Below are 20,478 nucleotides of genomic sequence, written 5' to 3' on the forward strand. Positions count from 1 at the left end.
CTCCTGGCTGACCAGACACCTGCACTGGAGTCTGACATTATGAATAAGAACAGTGTAAGAGTACTTAAAATGCTCCCCTCGGAGTCACAGAATTTTGCATTTTTAATGCCAATTATACACATCTGAAGTCAACCCAAGGTGGTCTAAACATAGCTATTGTAGGAACCCAGAGGGCCGAGATTTCTCTGCCTGTTTTTAAGGGTTCTTACCCCCCTGAACAACACTGTTTTAACCTCCAACCTTGGAAAAAATTACCAATGATCAGACAAGAACTAGAAAATACAGTGGTGTGAATTAGGTGATAGACTGCTATGTAAGATTGTCACAGGGTAAAAAATTTAGAGGTTTTGGGCTTCTCTTTATAGTAAATAGATAAGAGTAAAAAATATCAAAATGGAGGATTGTTGTTGTTCTCTAAAACTTCTTCTCCTTCTTCTACTACTCCATGTTCTGCAGTAAAAGTAGTTTGGGATAATTGGATAGAGAATTCCACAGTTCCTGCCCGTGTTACTGAATAATTGGTAGGAAAGTGAAAATAATATACGTTTTTAGTAACTATTGGTTAAATTATCTTTAAAAGGTGTAAATCTTGATAATTAGACTTCTCTCCTGCTTTCTATGCTCTATGCTGTACCTGGGTCACGCTAGTGGCTCTGTTCCTCTGATAAGACTTAATAAACAACTATCCAGCAGCATTGAAACTCCAGGAAAAGTCTCAGTTTATCTTTGAAACTCCTTGCAAGGACTTTTAGAAAATTCTCTCCCATCAGGAGGGATTTGATTTATGGCACAATTCGGTGTCAAGCTATGGCCTTCTTTCTATAGGAGATTCCTGTGGGCAAAGAAAGAACCTTATCTTTATCTGGAGAAGCAGCACATCTACCTAATGCAGGTACTACCAAGGCATTCAGGGATATTTTCCCAAACTTGGCTAAGAAGAACTTTTGATGGAAGCTACTACCCCTTTTTAGAGTCAGAGAATGAAAAGAAACCCTCTAGACAGCCGAATCTCTAGCAGGATTGAGCACATGGTGTGCTGCCACCCTGTGAGCTCCCAGTGTGTGAGTTACGAACTGGATCAGATGTACAGTGAGCATCCAAGCCACTGCCAAAAAGCAGGTGGTACAGCACTGACAAAGACAATTTGACAAGAGCTGTCTCTGCTGTCTTCTTGCACAGTCCTTCAACCCCCTGAAAGGAAAGATTGTGTGGTGCAGCAGCCTGAGTGCAAATACCAGCTCCCAAGTTCCCAAACACAGTAGGTTCGGGAATTAGAGGGCCACCTAAGAATTAATTTGAGAACCTCATTTATGGCTGAGCAAAACCCTGCTACATCTCCATGTCAGCCCAAGTACATTTTGAAGAGAGATTAAATCAGTTAGACAACATTTTTCATGCAAGCATCTCAACAAACTGAAAAAAAAATTGTGCAGATAAGCAAGGCTGACATGGGTGTAAGTGGACTCAGATTTTAGTAAACGCAGTTGCAGCCGTCACAGGAAATGAGAAAAAATTCATTAAGTGACTGGTGAACATAAAATTACCTCAGAACACAGGATTTATGTACACACACTCCAAACAGAGGAGCGGCTAGGAAAACTAAAATGCAGGGGGTGCCTGGCAGGTGAAGAACTGAAGATATCCAGGTAAGGCAGGGCAAGACCATGCAGTGCCCTGGATGTGAGCAGGAGAATCAATTAGTTCTATACTTCACCTACAGCAGTGAAGCTTCTTAAGTACTGGTGTAATGTGGGAAACTGTCAAAATGCCCTGGAATACATTCAGATGTATTCTGTGAGTAGCATGCAGGTCTATTTCTGTAATGTCATTTTCAGTTGGCAACAACAACAACAAAAAGAAGAAAAAGCTACCTTTAAGAAAATTGCCTATATCAAGACTGTGCTTCAAAAGTGGAAAGAATTTTCCCGTATATTCCTTGCAAATTATACATCATTCTTAAAAGTTAACCATTTTAAAATCTCTTCTATGTCCTTTGAAGTACTCGTGGGAAAATACTGGTGCTTTTACAGAGGATGACAAAAAATGTTTTGATATCACAAAGAATGATTAAAATAGCTGATTTTGCAGAAGCTTGTAAGAGCTACTCTTGTAGTACAAATGGCTGACCAGCAATAATGCTAAAAAGAATGGCAAAGTTATGTGGAACTATGTAACAAGAGAAAACCAAACAAAAAACTGATTTAAAGGACTGCTTACACAGTCTTGGAATTTGGTTTATTTTGTTGGTGACTATATGAAGTAAATTCACACATAAGTCTGATTCAACATTTACATATGAAGAATTCCAGCTTAGTGCTAAATAGGACCTTGCAGTTGAAACAGGTGGCCTGCAAGGTACCCCAGGAATAAGAATTCTATGACAAATAGAATCCTGGACAGTTAATTGAGGTTGTAATACTGAAATATTCTGGGTATCACATGCCTCATCAGGGTTTATATAAGCAGGACATAAAGCCTGAGATCAATGGAGAAGGATGAAAGAAAATGCTGGAGCAAGAGAAGGTACAGGGCCAGCTGGAACACGTCTGATCAACTCAGGGCAAACAGCAAAATATGCAGTATCATACAAAGGGACTTGTAACATATCAGCTGACTGCTGTCTCCAGACTACAGTCAGAAAACAAAATAATGAGAGATAAATTCACAAAACAATGGAGAAACCAGAAACACAAGGAAAGGTGGGCATTCCAATCTTATTTTCGGTTATTTTAAGGAGGCAGCTTACAAATGAGAACTACGTGCTAACTCTTTACAGAGAACCAACTAACTTTCACCAAAGACACTATAAAAGAATAAATGAAAGAAGAAATCAACAATTTTTTCACTCCTGGCACCATCATCTAAAAATACCCCAGGAACCAATGGTCAATCAGAAAAACACACTGAGTTTAAAAAAGGTAAGAAGAGATTTAGTTAAAGCATCAGCTGAAGCAGCATGTTTAGAAGAAAAAAAAGTATTTCCAGGTAGCAGAGGGATGTAAGGATGGAACAGGAAAAAAAAATTAGAAGGAAGGTCCAAAGTTAGATGCCAAAATTCATTAAAAGCATAATTCCTTAAAAGTACTGCTGAAGCCAAGGAGGGAAAAATCCAGAGAAGCTGAAAGAATTATAGGGTTTGGTTTGCATCCAGTATGGGAGTGGCTTCTGAAGTCAGAGAAGGCACAGATACTGAACATTAAGAGATGCATCTCTTTCTCTGCGGAGAAAATATGGACTTTTATATTTTTTGCTTTCTTTGGGCTATCACCAAAACCAGCCTCCTTCTCTTTTTAAAGTTAAATTAAACTATCAAGACATGTTAACTGGCAAGTTGATGTTGCAAAGTTATTGAGAACTCAGTTTAAAACAGTGGTAACTGGTTGTGCAGACTGTTTTCCATAGTCTGACATGTTTGAGACTGAGATCCTGAGACCCTTGGAGTGGAAAACAGCACAAGAAATCCACCTAGTACCTATTCACAAAAAAATAATTCACTAAGGTCAAGATTTTGACAGAAAGTAGCTTCCCAGGCTTGTAATTTCCAAAAGGTTTTGATGTTGCCTCGCAGGTTTTCAGTACAGAGCCCAAATGGCCTCTTTCCACCCAGCCCCTTACTGAGGAAAGCAAGGCAAAACGTGAAATGATGTAAGACCACAAATAACAACTGCCATGTACTTTTTGACTCCTTAAGGAAGGCTTTAAGCATTGGAGGTGTCCTTCTACTATAGATAAATTGCATATACATCGAGCCGAGCCTCAGCCCACTGACAGCCATTTGGCACACACCTTTCTAAAAGAAGGGAGGGCTCCTAACAGAAATTCCATAGCAACCTCTTTCTACTCCCAGTATGGAACCACGTTGGGATGCAGAGGGAAAAAATAGATCTGCATTAATTTCAGTGGCTTAAGTGTATAAAGCATTTACTTCCCCATCAGCTGAATGAAAAAGCCTCAAATGTTCATGTAGGTAAAAAAACAGTGCATACACACAGCACATCAGAATAAAGTTACTTGAGAAAGCTGTCTCTGTGAACCCCTCTGCTTGTTCCAGTCTTTCTTGAGCCTGAGTCAAAATCAAAAGAGAAAAATCATGACAAATATATATATATATATATATATCTCTTATAAAAATTGGTTTTTACAGTTCATGGTCATACAATGAAGAACCTGAATAGCTTATAAACCACTGTAAAGTAGAAGGGGAGGCTCACAAATTTGGGTGGCTGAAGATGATTTGAAGATACTGCCTATCACTTTTTTTGTGGCAGAAAACACAGCAAAAGGAAGCAGCCAAGGTGAGAGACATCTGAAAATAACTGGATTCCCTATCAGCTGACCCTTTGCTAACAAAGCAAATCACTGTCCTGTGTCTGTTAAGTACCTCTGCTCTAAAGAGATACCTCTGAGGATCCCTTCCAAGCCAGGACAGTAATGGCTTGCGAGGCACAGGAAATGTGTAAGCTTTCATTCACAAGGCACTTCTGAAACCTCAGACCGTCTCTGAAGAAAGGAGAGGAGCTGCTGGCCCAGTCTCAGTTTAAGCACCAGCTGCTCCATGACAGAGGGCACTGATCAAAGTAAAGGTAGATCAAGTAACTCTGTGAAGTCACGAACCTCACCCTCATCTCATTGAATCTGACGAATGCAAATACCATTTTACATCAAAGCTACCTTGGTTTTGTTCTTGCAGAAATATCATCATCATCGTCCCTTGAGGAAAAAAAAATCAGAGTTTGGTGGAAGTCTTCAAATATCAGTGATAAAGCCCTGTTTTCATGGACTCCTTTCAGCAGCATTCAGAAAGTATATTTTTAGGGATTCAATTACATTGAAGTAACTGGTGAAAGGAATTGTGATCACACAGAAGAAGGCGAATGCATGTGTTCCTCTGTGTACATACAATACCCACAAGGCTTACAAAATCCATGCACAACAGAGGAAATACTCTAAACATATTTTAAGAGGCTCTGTCAGCAGTCTCACAGCAAGACTCATTCACATTTGTAAGTCATGAGGAAAAAGCTGTTTTCTGTCCATGCTGTATGAACAGATTTTGTTTGGTCTACAGCTCATATTTAGGTTACAAGTAAATAAATCATCCTGGCTGGATTAGCTGACAACCCCCATTCATGGTATTGAGAATAAATATTTGATTGGGACTGAATTAACTCTTTGCAGGTTTGTGCTCATTCTTACACATACTAGGGCTGCATGTTAAAAGAACCCAGGATACAGAGGCTATTTATCAAATTAGCCAAACATGCTTACCTGGGGGGGGGGGGGGGGGGGGAGGAGGGGGGGGCTAAAGAAAAGGATGCAAAAAGCGAGAAAAAGAAGTGCAAGCCAGCTTCTAGAATTAGTTTGAACATGATGGTATGTTGACACTCTCATTCAAAACCAGATTGGAGAGGAGGATGGAAGATAGTGGATCCTGACAAGTTGAAATGTAAATTAAGATGTTTTCTTGTCTTTACACTTGCCTCCAGAGAAACTGCTACAGAATAACAACTTGGGCTTTAAATGAAGTTCACACCTTATCTGCAGGCTTAGAGAATACAATAGCACCGAGATTAGATTGTTATTAAACAAAGAGGTGCCTGGGATCTGGAAATCAATACACTAAATCATAACCAAGACATTATCATTTTACAGCATTTTGGGATGATTGTGCACCAAATGAAACCCTATGGGAGATTATCAATAAATGGCTGATTGGCATCACATACTGCCTAAGCTGAACTGAACAGAATATTCCCAAAACTAAAGCACACACTTTAGTCTAAGGGGGGGGAAAAATGTCATCCTGTAAAACTGCAGCAAATATTTCCACAAGTCTCTGCAGCCGCATCCCCCTCACTCCCTTAAGCTGTCAGGAGCTGTTTCCCAAAGCTCCCAGAGGAGTGTGATTATTAAACTAAACACCACAGAGCAGAATGCAAGCTGATCTCACTCTCCGTACTCCCATTAAGGGATGGCAGTAGAAACATTAACTATTCCATCCCCAGTGGCATTTAAATGTTTCTCTCATTCTGTCACACAAAAATAATGGAAAAAAGATTCATTTTCTCATTCCCCTTTCAGGTTTCTATCTGTGAAAAATAAAGAGTTGGGAAAGATTTATCTGTGCTGCAAGTCCTATTAACTGTTCACCCTGTCATCTATAGCATAATTTATTTATGTAACATTTTCTAAAACTGTATGGAGCAAACTTTCCCAACGAGCAGCAGGTGAGTTAATGACTTGCTGGTTCTTGTTACACCAGGTTTAGGACAATTAGAGGTCTTGGCTGAATGTTTGCTGGAGTAAGCCTTCCCCTGCGTAAGGTGCAGATGCACAGAATTTTTTTAACAGAACCAAAGGATTATATTATTATATGAATCCTTCAGACAACCAAAACACAGGGCACTTGCAGGTGTAACTTTGAGAAGTTTGGCATAAAATAGGCCTTTCACTGTACTGCAAGATTTGACACAGCTGACTAGACTGTAGCTCAAGGTACAGAGGTGATTTAAAATAAATTCCTATAAATATGAACATTCAGCATTGAAAAACTCTTTTTAAAAAGCCAACCCAGATAAAATACTAAACAGTCTGCTTTAAATGCAACATTAGCATTTTCAAACAACCGAGATAAAACACTAAACAGTCTGCTTTAAATGCAACATTAGCATTTTCAAAACAACCAAGTACCTAAACAGTGCTTACAATCACAACATTTTAAAACTGAAATTCTATTTAAAAAGTATTTCTTTAGAGTTTCCAGTTACTTTCTTCATTAATAGACTTGCAGAAAAGCCACTAACAGGAGAGCAGGCTTCCAGAACAGCCTTTTAAAGTTAATTAGGATATAGCAAACCTTGTTCTACACAAGTTCAGTTCTGCTAACATCACAAATGAATCACTGTGTTCATATGCTTAATCCTCAAGATCTCAACTTATTCACGTCCTCCTTGGCGTTTGCAGGATTAGAATCTAAGTATGTCGTTTCCTCCCTCTCCCATCCTGGCAGTAAATGTGGGATCAGGGTTCAGAACATGCCTGATTCTGTTCTCCTAATCTCCAGTAATCTTCTCAGTGTCACAGTATCTGTTGCAGAATATCGGGAAGCCACATCAAAGTGGAGCAGTGAGTGGAAACATGAAGTTACATCCAAATTTATCAATGCAAGCTCCACATGCTGCCAAAAGGTAAAACAGTATCTATGGACATATCCCAGTAGCACTAAATATTAAGGTAAATATTACCTTAAAGTCAGTAACTTCTCTCACAAAGCTTACTTACAAACAGTACAGGTCGTGCAGCCCAGATGTGTTGCCACTTTGGCTCCTGACAGAAAATTCCAGGTAATTCATGACTCTGTGAAAACTCAACTAACACAGTGCTATACACAAAGGAGGGTTTGTACAAACATACAGAGTTCTACAGCCTGAAAATTTAATGGGTGGATTCAACCAGCAGAACCCTCTACAGAATTTCTAAGGGGTAGAGAATAGAAAAGACCATCCTCCTTCAAAGTCACTTGTGTCATCAGGCAGCACAGAGAGGAGAAAAACAGCAAGACAGTACATTTTGACCAAATGGAATAGAAAGCTGGGGCTGACACTCTACAAAGGGCATTCCTAGCTGGAAAAAAAAAATGTGTCTGCCTATGAAAGTCTGGCCAACTGCAGCAACTGAAGCAGATATGAAAAGGTTATGAAAAAGTTTGACAAGGTGAAAAATGGGTGAGGACTGAGACCTCTCAAATATGAGTTATGAAAATATAAGTCCAAAACCCACCTTCAGCTCAGTATTTGCCTAATACAGCTGTTCTGCTGTCTGTACTGCCACAAGGTCAGATCTAATTAAACAAATCAGAAAGACTATCACTGGCTTCAGTCCTTGTTGAAACTATGCTAAACTTTCACATACATATATATATATATATAAAAATATATATATCTATACACACACACACATATATAATACATGCTGGAAAAATGTAGATCATGTTGATTTAAATATGTATTTATTATATATGTATTTTTTAGAATTTCCAGGGTTAATTCGATTCACTAATAGCCATTTTGTATTTATAGAAGAAAAACTTCAGCTTTAATTAAGGAAATACAGAAGAGCCTCATCTTTCATGAATCTGGCTCTGCTCTCAAGAGATTAGCTGCCCATTCAACATCACAGGTTTTAATAAAATAAATATTTCATTGAGTAAGAGTGATAGCTCCCAACGTCTCTCCTTGTTTGTTACTTGTTAAGCAATTATATCATACACTGCTTATACAGACAGAGAATGCTGATGTTCAATTTTGTAACACTACGATCTCATTTTGGAGAATGTTCTTTAAAATTCAAAATAGGACAACAGTTGTTGACAGAGCTTAGCAGGCTGTTGAAGGAAATGTAGTATAGTAAAACTATGCTGCTTTTTAAATATTTATATCTTTTTAATCCTTACAGCAGATAATCCTCTTTGCAGTGGGCAGGAACATGAATACCCGTGATTGTTTTTAAGTCCTTGCTTTTCAAAATTCAGATTTGCAATTTATTTCTGCCCTAAAATTTGAACACAAGTATTTCTTAAAATTTTGCTTGGATCAATTTACCTTCCATAAGCAAAGCGCCTGTCTTTGTGGTGGTCCCCAAATGTATCCCACAGCCTGAGGGAAACACTCACTTCATCCACAACATCTCTTGAGCGTTCAAGGACCTAGAACAGAACACACAAAACATTGTCTTTCCCTCCATCAGACAATTACTTTTCTAATTCATCAAAATTTGACCCCATCAAAAGGTCCAAAGCATATTAGGTCAAGAGTTTATCCCATATAGTTTTCTACCAAATGATGCATCTTATAAAACAGGCAGAATATTTATCTCGCTAAAAATAGGTTTGATAAAGAAACTACTTTAGAACCAGAGGTGTTTCAGACCATGGTTGCAGTAGAGATCACTCATAAGATACTTGTGAGCTCATTGCTGCATCCTGGCAGGGTAAGGCTTGCCAATAAACAATAGCAGCACCTTGCAGCATGTGCTGCACGCTGTGCACACCTGCAGTCCTTACCTCCTGGCAGACACGGTACTGATCAATGGCCCAGACGGTCGGGACGTGCGTTGCCAGCAGCTGATACTGAGTCAAGGTTGTGTTGCAGGCTCTCGCACAGATCAGACGAGTCTTCCCCACTGCATTATCTCCAACCACCACACACTTGATGGTTTCAACGTTGGGTCTTTCGTAGTCCATGTCAATGTCCATTTATCGAAAACTGGAACAAGACAGTTAAACTTGTTTTCTACTTCTGTGTGAAAACAGTGCTATTTAGAATCAGAGCCTTTTACTTCCACTTCTTGAGAGATCCCTGGAGACAACAAACTCTTAAGGAAAAGTGTGTAGTAAACTGTCCCAAAGTAAGCCAGCCAGTCCTTTAAATACTGCTCGGTTATGCAAATACACAACTATTTTGACTGCAGTGGCTTTATGCTGTTCACATGCTATTTTCACTTTGGTTTCTGTAAACACAAGCCTGTTTGCAGACGATAGATCTTGGTGAAACAAGGACAGCTAGCACAAACTTACCTCTTGCTAATACTTTTTATGCCAGGAGGAAAAAAAGCATGGGCATCAGTGGGTTTAACCTGAAGGATACCAGTATAAACCTGCCTTCTGCAATCCTGCCCATTCAGGATTTGATTTAGGGCTGCCCAAACAATATTACTAACAGCAAGTCACACAGATGGCTCCAGCACACAATAAAACTCACTTGTAAGACAACTCCAGAGACTGTTTGCTACAAAACCGTAATTCCCATTATATCCTGCATGTATCGCACACTTTTAATTGTCCAAGAAGTTTTACAGATCATAGACTAAAATGAGACCAAGAGCCAAGCAGGAATTTCCAAATATGGTCATCTACACCTAGAAATTCTTTTTGACGTGAAATGGAAAACAGAGAGAAGTTTTTTGAAAATACTATCCTCATGGAAAGTTATTATTGAAACAATTTCCTTAAATATTCTATGGCAACATACTGAACAAATGCCTGGATATGAATGCAAGCTGGGAAAAATGGGTATTTGAAAAACTAAAACCAACTCATGCATGTTTACTACAGTCTGTCATTTTCATACGTGGGATCATAGCTTGATATATCTGAATTTGGTTTTCTAATGTCTAGCAGTCTGCTGAGCAATCTGGTCTCTGCCAGGGAATTGTAATCAAGGAGGGAGAAAAGGGAAAAGGCAAGTCACAAACCTGTTCAGGAAGGCTTGCCTAATAATTATCTCAGCAAGGAACCTACGGCAATTTAACTGACAAAACACAGGTCATCATCTGGAGTAATGGTGTCCTTTTTCCTGAGAAGAAAGCACTACAGATAAAGAAATCCAACTATTTGTTTTAATACCTTTTTTAATATTCACATCTCATTCACAGATAAATATAGAATATATATTAGCTGTCAGGCTGTTTAAAATAACAGATTCAAGCTATTTTGGTGTCCAATTTTCACTGTCAGAGGCATTATGTTCTGATTTAAGAAAAATCATGTTTTGTAACTACTATTCAAACACTGATTTTACCTGTATTCTTTCGTTATTTAAACTGATGTACACCAAGAAGCAAAAGTCCTTGTTAGAACTCAAGGTTACCCATTTAGATAAAATTTTGGTAAGGACTGTGTACTAATAACTGTAATGGCTAAGGCACAGTTGTAATCTTTATTTATGTGTGGAGGGAGGAGTTAGGGACGACACAGATGAGGTGCAAGAGTGATTTTTGCCACTAGTGTGTCACACTGATGTTTCCAGACACTGAGTGCTGCTGGAAATGCGGCAGCACAGCCTAGCACATGAGAATACATATTGGAGTTATCCTACCTGGGATGGAAACATGGGCCCAGACACTTTGCATCCTGGCACAAGTGCGTTGTGGCACAAGCAGAGCTCTGCAACCTGCCAGATGCAGAGCAAACAACACAGCTTTGAGCACACACACAGAGGATTGACCACACGTGAAGCCTCGTGACACCAACCTGCTGCATCGGCACAGGGCTTTGAACTGACAAGGACACAAAGCTATAAGGGACAGCCTTTATCCCTTCACCTGGCTTGTAACCTGCATCCTGAGAGGTTACTAGTCTTGAGGTAAAGCACTCCAGAGGCTTCCAGCTCCCTCTCTGTGATCCAGCCCCAGCTGCTTGCTGGATGCAAGCTCTCATGAGGCTGATCCCTGGGATGGCCATGGGCTCTGTACCCCTCCAAACACAAGAAGAGAACCGAGAGCTAACTCCTTGTTCCTCCTCAGCATCCTTGGGGAGGATACAGTCATGACATAAATAAAAGTACAAAAACAGTACTTTTTTTTCTCCACACTACAGAGAATGTGGCATTTTCATATACCATGGCCTCATAGGCAGCGCCCCAAATGAATAGCAAAACCCCAAGAGCTTTCAGCACGTGATCTTAAAAAGTTTCAAGTCTGAGAATAAACAGCAACCCTCTTGCCATATTATGTGGTATTAAATTACTTCATATTTTATTCATGCATGGACTAGACATCACAGATGGAATGTGAAAATGTTTACAAGGCTAGAAAACAAAATGAAGGAGCATGGCTAGCCAGTGTGTCTGGTTGGTTTTAAACTACCAAGTAGAGATGCCAAATCAATTTTTCTTCCAACCCAATATTCCATTAAAATGCTGTTACACAGATTAGCTGTGGTATTATATAACAGTTTGATTTTAAAATTCCTCCAAAGTTCTTAAATGGTAGTTCTGCAAAAATGTGCTTCAATCGGTCTCAAAATATGTATTAAGTACAGAGTCTGGAATCTTAAAAAAATTTCCAAAGGATAACAAAGCCAGTTTAAAATTAACAGGAAAATCTACATAAAAGTAACTAGATAAATCAATGCAACTATCTGAGAATCCTAGAAAAGGAACACATGAAAACAAAATTTAAAAATTACTGGGGTTTTAATTTTCCAATATACTTACTAACTCAATTAAAGCAAAGTTATCACAGGACTCAGACACAGCATGCCTGAATGCCCTGCTGTAGATCAATGACAATCTAATGAAGATATTTTTAGCATGACTCAATACTGCACCGGACAGAGATTAAAATAAACTGGGAATAAAAACAAAAGTAGAGCTCTGTGGCTATGTTAAGGAAAGTCCTTAAACACCTTCCAGTATCTACAGTCTAACTCTGTGTTAAAAATGCAGATCATTTAAATATTGTTCATCAGTTTTCAGGAAAGGATTAAAGCAGAAATAGCTCCTGAAGAGACTGACAGACAGAAGCCCAGAGAGATATTTAGACACCTCAAGTAAAACCAGATGCTAACAACAAATTATAGTATAAACAATTAGCAAAAAAAGTTGATTAAATGCTTACAAATGTAGCCAGATGCCTTCTGGCTACTGGAATGATTAAAACCAGAAATACATACAAGATCTAAAAAATACAGCCACAGTTAGTTCTTTTTAAAGTAGCCTCTAGGTTAAGCTGGTGCTAAACCTATTATATAATCATGCTGATTTAAAATGCTAAACATGTATTTACAAAACAAATATTAAAAAAAACCCAAACAACAACAACTAGATTTGAGCTCTGAAAGTCTGGTAATATCTGGAAAGACCAACAGGAACTGAAACTGAACTGGTTAGACAAGAACAAAGCAGTGTATATAAAGATTTTAAAAAAGGCATAACATTCCAAGATCAACGAAAAACTTGCTAAAACCAACCTACAACCAGCATTAGTTTAGTTTACTAGCAAAACAAAGCAGGGTAAAACTATGAGGAAAGTTACTGGAAATGTGACCAGTCCCAGAAAGGGCACTGACAAAAAAGCCAGAGAAAGACAAAGGCCATCAAAGGAGGGGCAGGAAGAAACCTACCAGGGAAAAGGTCTGATCAGAAATCGCTGCTTCCAAAAGAAAGGAGCACAAAATTCAGCTGCTTAATCCAGTTCTAAAGAAAGATGAGCAGATGGATGGAAATGGAAAAAGATACTCGTAAGAATAACACAGGATCTCAAAAATCTCTTAGGATGTTCTATTTTCACATTGTCACCTGTGATTGTTTGCAGATGAAGAGATGACAGAGGCAGCCAAAAAAGCAAGAGAAGTGAGCAGACTCAAGATCTAACATAAAGCCATTTAATTTATTCACTTGATTAGCAGTTCAGAAATATTCCAAATAAAGCTGATGTATTTCCAAAGAAATAGAAGGCTACTATTTTGAACCACAGCTTGCAGATGGTTACGCTGCCAATTTCTTTCTCTGTTGCTTCACCTGAAATTGCTGTGGAGTGCTTGGTTTTTCATTTAGTTTTTCCTCATTGCTAAATGAGTTGTTAATATTATCACCATAAAACAGTTGTGGTTGCCATAGCATGAGGGTTGGTCAGCTTCAATAATGAAACACTCCCTTTCTAGGGAAATTTTCCAAAAGATCTGTGGATGAAGCACATCACTTGATTATCGAGTCCACTGGTACACAGATTAAACACAACAGACACACACAATCCCACTCACTCTCTGTATTAGTGTAGGTGTATTTATATACAATAGATAACCAGATCAAAACCATGAACTTGTTTTAAAAATGCAGTTTAATATATTTAAAGCTGTGATTGCAGTTTTCTCTGCTAGAAACAAAGTGGATGAAGATCCAAACCCAATGGCGAGTTGCCTGTGGAGGATCAGGAATCCGCCCCTATGGATCTCTAAATGCCCACTTTCAAATGTCCAGGTGTTTAAATCCTCACTTAGCACATACAGAACATAACCAAGATTTTTTTTCAAAGAAAAGTAGCTAATTATCAACCATTTTCTCTTCAGCATGAACAAATGACAAACACCACAAACAAATCACTAAGAGTGTCTACATTAATCAGTGATTATGGGGTGATCCTGCAGGCATTTACTTCTTAGCTCTGTACTTAAACATATCCCATAAGACTGAGATAGGACCCCTCAAAGCAAGAATTTTACTTAGTTCTTGTGCTAAGAGCAAACTCTTCAGATTGCAGTTCAAAATGACAGCATGTAAGAACCTTGCCTGATAGTGGAGTTTTTCTTTAAGCAATTCCATGGGGAAAAAAAAAATTAATAATTTCAACTTGTGTCAAGTAATCTGACCAAACATGCAAACCAGGAACTCCTTCAAACAAAGGGGGTGCCAACCACAATTAAAATGTCACAATTTTACTAAAGAAATCTAATGGAAAGAGACACCAAAGTCTAACATGACTTAACATGAACGGTGGGCATGGGAATTATCTAAAAAACTCAGCCTACCAGTAAGCCAGTAAGATCATCAACACTTATCCCCAAAAAACACACTTTCATGAAACTAAATGGAAGTGCATTTGTAGCTTCTCCATATTTCAATCTATTCTGGAGATGTATTTTTTAGTATAGTTTTGGAGTGACTCCTTCACAGGACCATTAGGCAATAACACGTCAAAAAGAATATAAAAAAATTTACAAGACTACGCAACACTCTTGCCTCCATCCCCTAGTTACAAAATTACTGCTTGCTACCATGGAAACTAGAAAAGAAGATACAAAATGCCAAGTTCTTCAGGCCCTGAAATCACTACCTTGCAGTGCAGAATCCCAAGGCACCAGCACGCTGGCAAGGACCAACGAGCACATGAGCCAGAACAAGCGTGTGAAATGTTCATTCTCAATATATAACCTGCCATGTGGTGTTTCAGAATCTTTAATGGATTAACACAGAAATGCCAGGGGACAAAGCAGGGGGAACTTAGTGTTCATTTGTGCAAGAGCGTAGAATTCACAGACAGCTCTGATTTGGGGAAAGGTTAAGGGCCAAAAGGCCCTTTGGTGGTTTGGCTCAATTTAATCAGTGAATTTAGGGCCCCATCAAGTATATTTGTGAAGTAAATCACAACATGGGATCAAGTAACAGATAAACTATACCAGCTGCTGAAAGACCATCACAAACCATTTTTTACAAGGTGTACATTAATATTAATACTTTCTTAAATCATAGGAGGGCTGTTGGGGAGACTGGTTTCAAAAGGAAAACTGTTCCTAGTCAGTATCAAAGAACTAGCTGGCAACAAAGGGTAGTAAGTCTCAAGGTGGGGTCAGATTACTAGGTCACCAGGGGACAAAGGTGGGCATGATGCTTACCAGGCTGGATTCTTGTCCAGGATGAAGTAGCATAACCATATTGCCATTATTTAAAATTCTGGCAGTTTACATGGAAAGACTGAAAAGGAGGAGACTGATTCAAAAGGAAGAAATTCAAGATTAACTCTAGAATTTATCACCTACTTGCCCTACCTGGTCCATCAGCAGAAGAAAACAACAGATACAGCCAATGACTGGGGAAGGAGAAAAACCCTTATATTCTAAAGCTGACCTGATTACAAATGTGAGACCCTTGGCTCTCCCATGGGCAGAAAGAGAAGGGCAGCTGATGGCAATGTTTCACTGCACGAGGTGATAAATGAGATAACCTTGGCTGTTGCTGCCCACAAGAGTGCAGGTCAACAGAAACACCTTTATCTTCCACAAGGGCAGAACATGGTTCTACCCTTTTTCTTCTGTCCTGGGATAGCTTAGGGCCAGTATCAACACAGAAATAAAGCCCTCAGAATGCTGCTAAAATTTTATACAGCTGGAGAAGTGAAACACTGAGGCTGTCATCAAGAGACACTCCACTTGGCTTGCCTGAACCAGCTTCTTTCATGTCAGCTTTTGATCAATAAGCATCAGATTTATTTCTGGATGCTACCTCTTACTTTTTAAAGAAAGAAGTTCTCAGAAGCTTCCCTTCAGCTGCCATAATCCCTACTCTATCCCTCAAGTTTTAAAGGGAGTGAAAAATTGACCATGGCTTCACACAGAAATGAAAGGAGCAGCCCCTAATGATGATGTGAAGTTGAAGACATAACAGATGTCTCCAAGTTTGCTAGAAAACTTCTCAGTCAAACGATCACCACAACCCTCACAGAAATTGCAGAGACCAGGAATAATAATTCCTGGTTGGCAGTGTCAGAAGCCTGTCACTCTGCTCTTTCTCTGCCTGCATGACTCCAGATTTGTTTGTTCCTGTTAATTATCAGCATCCTTCGTCAAGCCCGACCTACCTCTGTGATGACACAAAAACTTTTGATCAGTAAGAATGAGCATTTCCTCAGGTGCCCAAAAATCAGAGATACTAGTAAAACACAAATTCTTCCCACATAACAACGTGTAAAACAGACTGCTCTGAAGCGTAATAGCTGAGAATGAAAACATTCAGTTTTAGGTACAGTAATAGATTCTCCTGAGCCTCCTCAAAAAACATGCACCTCACAAGGACCTGTTTTTGTGTTATACACACTCAGTCTATCAGACCAAATAGAGACCCAAATGCAGAGTTCAGCATTAGACCTGAGCTATGTAAATTTTCTGACAAGTTCTGGAAGACCTGAAGGGCAGAAATCAACAAGCTGATTACACTGAGCAGCTTACATATTATTTTGACCTGTGACATACCTTGGGATATCCTTTGTGATGAGATCATTGCCCTAGAAATTAATCCACATGGCAGGTGAAGGACATTTAACCATTTCAGAAACCTCGTGTGTGAGAATCTGGGATGAGTGTTTTTTGCACTGTGGCAGAGCCTGCAGCACTGCCACTCCTCCCTTCACCGATTTTCCAGAGAAATACCTCAAGAACAAGCCACCACACAAGGCAGTCCCTTGTGCCCCTTTTTGCTTATCTCTTGGTGTGCAGAGAGATGTGGAAAAGGGTGCCCATAATGGACCCACCCCTGGAAAGAGGGTAACACCCCTACAGCTGGCACATGCCTGATTTAAGGCTGGCATTTTAGCTTTGTGTATGCATTTTGTGAGGATTCCAGATATACCTGGCTACAACTGACTATTCTTTCCACTCACCAGAGATAAACATAGCAGACACAAGGGACTAGGCAGTGACCAAGATCTGGCATTGCTGTGGGTCGTAATCTGTCACATCATCACAAACTGAAATTAACTGTGGCTGACATGAATAAAAGTGGCTGAGAACCAAGCACCTGAAGAATGGACAATATCCATTGATGGTGATAACCATCACCAAACAGCTGGCACTTTTTAAAGCAGCCACCCATAAAATGCACAAAGTCCTCAGATTAGTCCTCGTTCTGCAACAAAAGATTATGCTGCAGGAGCTGAATAAGGGTGCACCGCTAATAGCATTTTAAGTCAGCTCAAGAATACATTTTTGAAGCAAACATTCCATGCTTTGGTTCACATCAGGTGCAGCCAGAGTGCACAAACTGAATTCTGAAGGGGAAGGTGTGCCACCCCCAGTGATAAGTAAGCATTCAGTCCATGGGACCAACTCAAAGAGAGTCTGAAATAACACCCTTTGTCCCTGAGCCGTGTGCATTGTGGACACTGGGTTCTCAGCAGCAATTTTTTTCATTCCCAGGTCCCCAGCTACTGCATCACATGATCCATCAAAGTATATAGAGCATCAGGTGCTCTGACTCCTGCTTTGGTATTTGGATCAACATAACCAGGGCAAAGCTGCAGCTGAATCCTTAGTGACTGCCATGCCCAAGATTATCTGGGATAACATACAAAACTCAAAGCTTAAAGGAAGATGGGTTGCTGGAAAAGCCTGACTCAACACTACTAAGTCTCATGGTAAGAAACTCCATGAAACACCTGATTTTACTCTTGTGCAATTAAGCTGCTCGTGCAGTATTAAACTTCTGATACTGTAGCAGAGGTTGTTAGTGATTGTACCCACTTAAAACACGTGTTGACACTGTATGCTGTTCCTAAGCAGTGTTCCCAACAGTACTGAAGGGGTAACAACAATAATCACCAAATAAGGCATTCTCACAACATTTGTGTATTTCTGTGGGGTAAATATTTATCAAGCTTTGCTAGAGCTACAAACAAAGAATATTCCAGAGACACTGGGGATCTTCTAGCACAGAGAGATGTTGAATTCACTTTCTGTTCTCTTTCCAAAAGATAGAATCAGGCTCTTGCTTCTTGAACTTTATGTGACAATTCTTATGCATTCTCTTCTTTGTTAATCAGTCATCTTAGAAAGACATTATATGTGATTTTATTCATTCCCAGACATTATTACCACAAGGAAACTACCAAAGGAGAGTAAGAGCTCATAATGACAGCAGGAAAAACCCACCCAAGGACCTAAACACTGACTGGAATAGCAAACACTTCAGGATGGCAGACCAGGTAAATGCTATTTTCAGATCATTGGTCAAGTTCTGCACTTATGTCTCAAATGCAAATCCAGCAACATCAGCAGGAGGCACATAGATGTAGGGTTTACTTGTCATGTCTAGTGCCACACAGAGATCATTTGTAAAGAAAAAAATAATTTAAAAAGAAGAAAGAAATTGCTGTCTTGTGTCTCAGGTCAGACAGAAAGAAGAGGAAAACAGAAAAGTAGAATGGTGTTGGATGGGAAGCAAAGGGAATCCATACTCTTATTTCATGACCTGTCTGTAACGCCAAAGAGCCCCAGCTCTGCACTGCAGGGGCACCAGTTGTAGCTCATGCAATACTCACTCCTTCAGCACTAAGTTTTGAGCTCTTTTATAGAAACCCAATCAGTGATCCAAGGGTACATTCACTCAGTTTCTGAGCTGCTCTGCAAGTCTGCTGTATGCAGCAAGGACGCCTCAGCTTTTCCTTTTTCTCCTTCCCAAGCACATACTTTGCTCTACAGTGTTTGTATACTTCTCTGGCAGCATAGAAGGCAGCAAGGGAGGAGCATGTCAAACACCTGTTGCTCCTTTACTTCTCCTCCTTCAAGGCTCGTCTGTCCTTTTGACTCCTTCAGCACAGGGTAACATCTGGATAGAGGACTTAAGCATTTTTCCAGCAAATAAAATGTATTAGTAAAGAATCAAACATCAGGATTTACTGGTCAAGTGATCAGTTCTTCCTCTCAGCCTAATGCTTTACAGTTATTTATGAAGCTTGGAGTTTTAAAAGGGCAGGAGTTTTAGAAAGCTCCCCAGAGCTAAAATTGATGTTTATTTCTTCTTGGATAAAAATACTTCTGTGTATCTGAGCCTGTCCCAGATCTTATGCTCCTTAAGTATTATGTCACTTAGATAAAGAACCCTAGTACAAATACTGAACTCAAATTTTTTCCTTCTGTTACATTGTGTAGATACATTGTATATCTGAGACATAGAATCAGGTGTACAAATGCAACATGCATAGAAAGAAAACCATATCCTAATGTAAGAGGACCTCAGAAAAATACTGAAAAGAAATTAAGGCATTCCATTTCCAGGTAGTGTGACTCCTGATCCTGAAATACACCCCTTACTGAAAGATGTGCCATTCAATTGCTGCTTACACTGAGCAGTCATGACAACTCTTCAATGTAGTCCTAACAATGGTGGGTTTCTCCACATATGCATTATTTTTGCCTAGAAAGACCACCAGCTAAAGGACTCCCCTTAAGCACACTGGAAAAGCTAATTTCCACCTCAGCTTCTATTACAGCTCAAGCTGAACATTTGGCTTCATGTCAGCTGTGTGTCCTGAAATAGTACACAAACTGAGGATGAACAAAGTCATTGAGACTATTCTGGCATCACTTCCTTGCTCTTGCTGTGACCATATGCAGAGCCTCAAGGGCTTTCTTTTATTATTATCATTTTTTAAACAAGTATATTGCCTTCAGAGTAGTGCCTTGACCAATAGACAGCAACTTGGAGCTCTCCACCTAGTGTGCCTCGGTATGTCCAGTGACTGATTTCTCTTTGCTCTAGATGTTGGATGCCACAGTACGCACTAAAGGTTGACTAAACAAAATAAAAGTCTACTACCGTTTGTCTCTGCAGCCCCTTTCTATGGCCCACAAATAGGTCCCGACATAGACACCTGATGATCTGTGCCGCAAGACCCCCCAACAGCCTCCCGCTGTTGTCACAGCAGCTCACAACAGACTCCACAGACACAGCAGGGGGAAAGAAATAGGCGGGGGAAAAGAGAGGGGGAAAGAAATCCTTCGGGTTTTTACTAAATGACACTCAGAGGTACCAAGCGGCAGGAGGTTTGTGCTTCCCGTACACATCATACCCCTCTATTTTTGCCTCGCACCTCGTGGCCTCGCTGGAAAAGGAAGACAGACAGATCTGTTTCATCAGGGACTCTCTGTCCTCTGAGGAGGGGAGGATTCCACCACCTCCCGCTGTCTCCCGACGAGGCGGGAGAGCACCTGCGGGCAAACGGGACGCGCGGGGCGCCGCCACCCGCCCCCTGCGGAGCCGCACATCGGCAGCTCGGAGCACGATCGCGCCCGGGCGACGCGGGACCTACCCGGGAAGGGGGATGCCCGGCAGCCGGCGTGCGCGCAGCGGGGCTGGCCCCGGCCCCGCGGCACCGGAGGGGGTGGCGGCCGCTGCCGCGCCCCCTTCCCGCTGCTCCTCACGGCGGCGGGGC

General features: G+C 40.3%; 1 protein-coding gene across 6 annotated transcripts in view; it reads right to left on the reverse strand.

Annotated features, from left to right (window-relative positions):
• RHOBTB1 (Rho related BTB domain containing 1) overlaps positions 1-20,478 on the reverse strand; it is a 52,892-nt gene that overhangs the window by 14,881 nt on the left and 17,533 nt on the right. For 4 of the 6 annotated variants that reach the window (XM_042033608.1, XM_042033609.1, XM_042033611.1 and 1 more), the window contains 2 exons: positions 9,062-9,263; positions 8,601-8,704 (listed from right to left, as the gene is read on the reverse strand). In XM_042033608.1, coding sequence (XP_041889542.1) covers positions 8,601-8,704; positions 9,062-9,253 — 296 coding nt within the window. In that variant the 5' untranslated portion in view covers positions 9,254-9,263. Of the gene's footprint in view, positions 1-7,779; positions 7,841-8,600; positions 8,705-9,061; positions 9,264-20,355; positions 20,431-20,478 lie in introns of those variants that run through there. The other 2 variants (XM_042033610.1, XM_042033614.1) reach the window with 2 other exon arrangements.

Source organism: Corvus kubaryi, unplaced genomic scaffold, assembly GCF_017639235.1.
Source record: "Corvus kubaryi isolate FWS band 111438036 unplaced genomic scaffold, C.kubaryi_AGA036_p1.0 37357, whole genome shotgun sequence".
Lineage (NCBI taxonomy): Eukaryota > Metazoa > Chordata > Aves > Passeriformes > Corvidae > Corvus > Corvus kubaryi.